General features: G+C 63.5%; 1 protein-coding gene across 1 annotated transcript in view; it reads left to right on the forward strand.

Annotated features, from left to right (window-relative positions):
• The window catches only part of ARID3C (AT-rich interaction domain 3C), a 59,244-nt gene that overhangs the window by 53,025 nt on the left and 1,469 nt on the right, over positions 1-4,750 (forward strand). The window contains exons 4-7 of the mRNA XM_006026567.1: positions 1,762-1,945; positions 2,681-2,925; positions 3,208-3,462; positions 4,425-4,514. Coding sequence (XP_006026629.1) covers positions 1,762-1,945; positions 2,681-2,925; positions 3,208-3,462; positions 4,425-4,514 — 774 coding nt within the window. The remainder of the gene's footprint in view (positions 1-1,761; positions 1,946-2,680; positions 2,926-3,207; positions 3,463-4,424; positions 4,515-4,750) is intronic.

Below are 4,750 nucleotides of genomic sequence, written 5' to 3' on the forward strand. Positions count from 1 at the left end.
GCTCCCTCCGCCTCCCCGGAGAGTTATGGCATCGCAGCGGCCGTAATTCTTGCTGCCTATTGAGGGCTGCCACCATAAATCCGGGCTGCCCCATAAAACTGCAAAGGCAAAGCACAGGTTAATGATGGCAGGTCAGGCCTCAGGGCCCCTCGCGGCGGCTGGGGGACACGAATGGGGCCCTGCAGCCCTGGCACCCAGAGCCGGGCAGGGCTGGGGGTTGCTGGCCTGTGCCCCATGCCCCAGGAGAGCCTTGGGAGCAGGAGGAGAGAGGCAAGGGCAGCCTGCTTGTGTGGTGCTGGGGGTAAAGGGCAAAGGGCACCAGCTGTGCCCAGGTGCTGGGGCACAGAGGGGGATATGGGGGTGCTGGGAAATGGGGCCTCTCTGTGTCCCCGCCATCCGTGCAGCCTCCGTGCCAGGGTTTTGCCGGGGCCGGCTGTAATTAGCCCCTGAATATCTGGCAGCACTGTCGATGCCGCAGGATTATTGGAATTGATCTCAGCCGTGGGGGAGGTGGCGGGGCAGCCGCCCGGGGAAGGCGATCGGCGCGGCCCTCGTTAGCGCCCGCCCGGGGGCTCCGAGCGAGGTGGCGCGGCCTGGCCCCCGGCAGCCGGGACGTCTGGGTTTGCTGTCTGCCTGTTGTGGGGGGGCAGGCATCCGGGGCTCAGCATCCCGCTGCTGCCTGGAGCTGGAGCCGGCGCCAGCCCCGTGGAGGGGGGGCTGGCAGGACCCTCCACCCCCAGGCCTGGGCTGCGGTGCCTGCTGGTGTGGCCCCGCTGGCGAGGGACATCCGGGGGCCCCAGCTGCTCTGTCCAACCTGGTCCAGGGATGCCCGTGCACTGCCCCACTTGCCGGCTCAGGGCTGGGGGGACCTGGTGCTGGACGGCCCAGGAGGTCCTGGGGTGCCAGGCCAGGCTGGCTGAGGGGTCCCCGAGGGTTGTGCCACCCCGGTTGCTCCTCGATGCCCAGCCCTGCCCCGTGCACCCTGCACCCCGCTGCAGCTCCAGCCCCCCGGGGCTCTGGCTTGGCACCCGGGGCCTTCCCCAACTCCCCCAGGAGCGGGGGCAGGTCTGGGGCCGGGTTCCCGGCCCGCCTCAGCCGTTCTGCACCTGTGGACACACATGAGCTCTGCACAACACAACACGGCATAATGCAACACAGCACACCTGCCTTCTCTCCCACACAGCACCGCGCAACACAACACGCCTGCCTTTCCTCCAATACAGAACACAGCACACAACCTCCCTCCAATACAAAACAACACAATGCAACACAACGCATATGCTCCCTCTGACAGCACAACACACACAGTAACACAACACCATGCTCCCTGCAACACAACACACGCATTGCGATGCAACACACATGCTGCCTCCAACATAGCACAACACCCATGTGCTCTCTACAACACAACACACTCACTCCTTCCAATGCAGCACCACACACACACCCTGCACCATAACACACGCTTCCTCCAACACAACGCACGCACGCTTCTACCGCACCACACAGCACGTGTGCTCACGCTCCAGCGCCATGGGCCAGCGTCCCAGATGCCAGCAGCTGCCCGCGGTGACCTGGGGTGGGTGCGCGGCCGCGGCTGTGTGGGGACACAGCAGAGCATCCCACTGTGTGTCCTAGACCCCCTACTGCTGAACAGGAGCTGAGTCCCCAGGGTCTGCTGACCCGTGTGTCAGCACATGGCTGGCTCTTGCCTTCATGCCCCTCACCCCGTGCCACACTCTCTCCCCCCGTGTCTCCCAGGGACGCCCGTGAATCGCATCCCCATCATGGCCAAGCAGGTGCTGGACCTGTACACGCTGTACCGGCTGGTGACCGACAAGGGCGGCCTGGTGGAGGTGATCAACAAGAAGATCTGGAGGGAGATCACCAAAGGCCTCAACCTGCCCACCTCCATCACCAGCGCCGCCTTCACCCTGCGCACCCAGTGAGCTGCCCGGCTGGGGGGCGGGGGGGCTCATGAACCCTGGGCACGGCTCCTGCTGCCTGCTCGCTCCTGGCCATGAAACCATGGCTGTGCTCGGGCACCGTATTAAGAGAACGGGGTGGCTCCATCATGACCATGAGGGCTGCCCACGTACCCTCAGCTCTGCCCCTGCCGGGTTGCAGCCTGGGCTGTACAGCGCCTAGCACAGGGGCACCTCCCTACTGAGCGGGTTCTCCGGGCACTGCCGCTGTGCAGGAGTGAAGGGCAGCGCTGCTACAGCCCTGCTCACCTGAGCCCAGGCTGGGGCACCTGGGCATCAGGATCCTCAGCCCAGAGCTTGGGCTGAGCTGCTAGTTCTTAGGCATGTATGTGCCTGCGTGTGCATGTGCATGCATGTATGTGCGCTAGCATGTGTGCATGCCTGTGTGTGCACGTTTGCATGAATGCACATTTGTGTTTGGGTGCATGCGTGTGTGAATGCGTGCATGCATGTGTGCATATGCATGTGCGCGCGTGAATCTGTGCCTGCGTGTACATGCAGGTGTGCATGTGTGCGTGCAAATGTGCACACATGTGTGCATGCATGTGTGCATATGCATATGTATGCATGTGTATTGTGTGCACACATGTGAGCAGGTGTGGGTACATGTATATCCATGCATGTGTCTGTATGCATGTGCATGGCAGCGAGTCCCCACCTCCCCTGTCTCACTCACACCTCCGTGCCCCCCGTAGGTACATGAAGTACCTGTACCCCTACGAGTGTGAGAAGCGAGCGCTCAGCTCCCCGGGCGAGCTCCAGGCCGCCATTGACAGCAACCGGCGGGAGGGCCGGCGGCAGAGCTTCAGCGCCGCGCTCTTCAGCTACTCGCCCGTGGGCACGCCCACCATGCTGGCCTCCCCCAAGGGCCCCGTGCCTGCCCTCGCCCTCGCCACCCACGGCTGCAGCCAGCTCGCCCAGGTGCACGCCATCAAGAAAGGTGGGTGGGGAGGGGGCAGGTCCCGCTTCTCCGGGGCTGAGAGCTGGCAGCTCTGGGTACCGGTGCGTGAGGGCTGCTCAAAGGGGCTTGCCCCCAGGATACGCCTGGAGAGAGGGCAATGTGGTGGAGGGAGGCTGAGATGCCCACCCCATGGCATCTGAGTCCCAAGAGCCCCTATGCCCGGTGCTCCCATCACCCTGCCCAGCTCTGGGGGGCTTTACCTGGGGGTATAGGGGTGCCACCCCGCACCCCCTGAACCCCCGCCCTGCCTCATCCCAGCAGAAGATGGCCTGCTGTCCACGGCGGTGCCTGGGCGCCTCACCATCCCCGTGAGCCTGGCGGGGCACCGCCTGGCAGCCGCCTCCCAGGCCGCGGCGCTGGAGCAGCTGCGGGAGAAGCTGGAGACAGGGGAGCCCCCCGAGAAGAAGATGGCGCTGATGGCGGAGGAGCAGCAGCGGCTGGTGCAGCACGCCCTGCAGCAGAACCTCCTGGCCATGGCCTCCCAGCTCCCCATGAGTGTCAAGATCGGCAGCCGAGGTACCTGCCACAAGGCGGGGGCATCGGGGCCTTACGGGGCACCCCGGGGTGCAGGCGCTGCCCAGAGCCTGACAGCTAAGCAGGGTTGGGCCTGGCTGGTGTGTGGAAGGGAGACCCCAGGATGCTCCAGGAGGTGCCGGTGCCTCTGCTGCATGTTGCTCTGCAGTGGGGGAGATGGTAGGATTGCTATGGAGGGGCCTGGGAATGCTGCAGCCATCTGCGGGGCTTGAACCTGTGTCTGCTTGGCTCCAACATATGGGTAGGGCAGGTATTCTTCCATGGCCAACACGTAGTGAGCCCACAATGGGGAAGATGCCCGTGACATGGTATTCCTACGGTCAATCTCTGAGTGTGACTCCCAGGCAGGTGGTTGCACACCCAATGCTGCACAGCACCCTTAAAAGGATCTCACAGCACCCCAGGGTGCTGCAGGACCCCTGCTGAGACCCACCACTGTGATGTCCCGGGAGCTAGAGAAACACTTGCAGGTGTCAGGGTTGACAGTAGCTTTACCAAGGGTTTAGATAATGGATTTGGTTTGGACAGGGCTGATCCTGCCTCAGGCAGGGGTTGGACTCCGGAGCTCCCTTCCAGCCAGATCAGGGGCGTTTGCTCTACGCCCGCGGAGAAGGGCGCAGGGAGGGGTGGACGGGCAGACAGACAACAGCACGTCTGCAGATGAACGGGGGACTGAGAGAGCCGCTGTGAAGAGGTGGGAGGCCGGGGGGGTACATAGAGGGCATGCGTGCTCAGCAGAGAAAAGGGATGGATGGAAGGACGTGTGCAATGACACACTCGTGGCCTGCCCCTTCTGGGCCATGTTAATCCCCCCCAAGACCCACCCAGCCTCACACCAGGCCAGGAGCAGAGAGCTGTGGGGCCGGAGCCCTTTCCTCCGGCGCTCCCCCATCTCGTCTCTGTTTCTCTCTGTGCTCATATCGGTATTTCCTCCCCCTCCGCAGATGACAGACAGGAGACCGCATTGAACCTGTCCACCACAGGTATTAGCAGCATCAACATGTCAATAGAAATAAATGGAGTTGTCTACACAGGTAAATAGAAGGGCTGCTTGGGCCGTGTAATTGCGGCCGGGAAATCCAATAAGTTATAGCCACTGCCGGGCCGGCGAGTCCTTCCTGCGAGCTGATGTCTTTACTATAAAATCCATTGTAATGAAGTGGCAGGGTTGAGAGCGCTGGGGTGGGGGCAAGGGGGCAGGGGGCCGAGCGCTGGGAGCCCGGCGCCGGGGTTGGCTCTGTGTCGGGGGGTCTAGGGGGTTGGGGGGACT

The sequence above is a fragment of the Alligator sinensis genome, unplaced genomic scaffold (assembly GCF_000455745.1).
Source record: "Alligator sinensis unplaced genomic scaffold, ASM45574v1 scaffold783_1, whole genome shotgun sequence".
In the NCBI taxonomy this organism is placed as follows: Eukaryota; Metazoa; Chordata; order Crocodylia; family Alligatoridae; genus Alligator; species Alligator sinensis.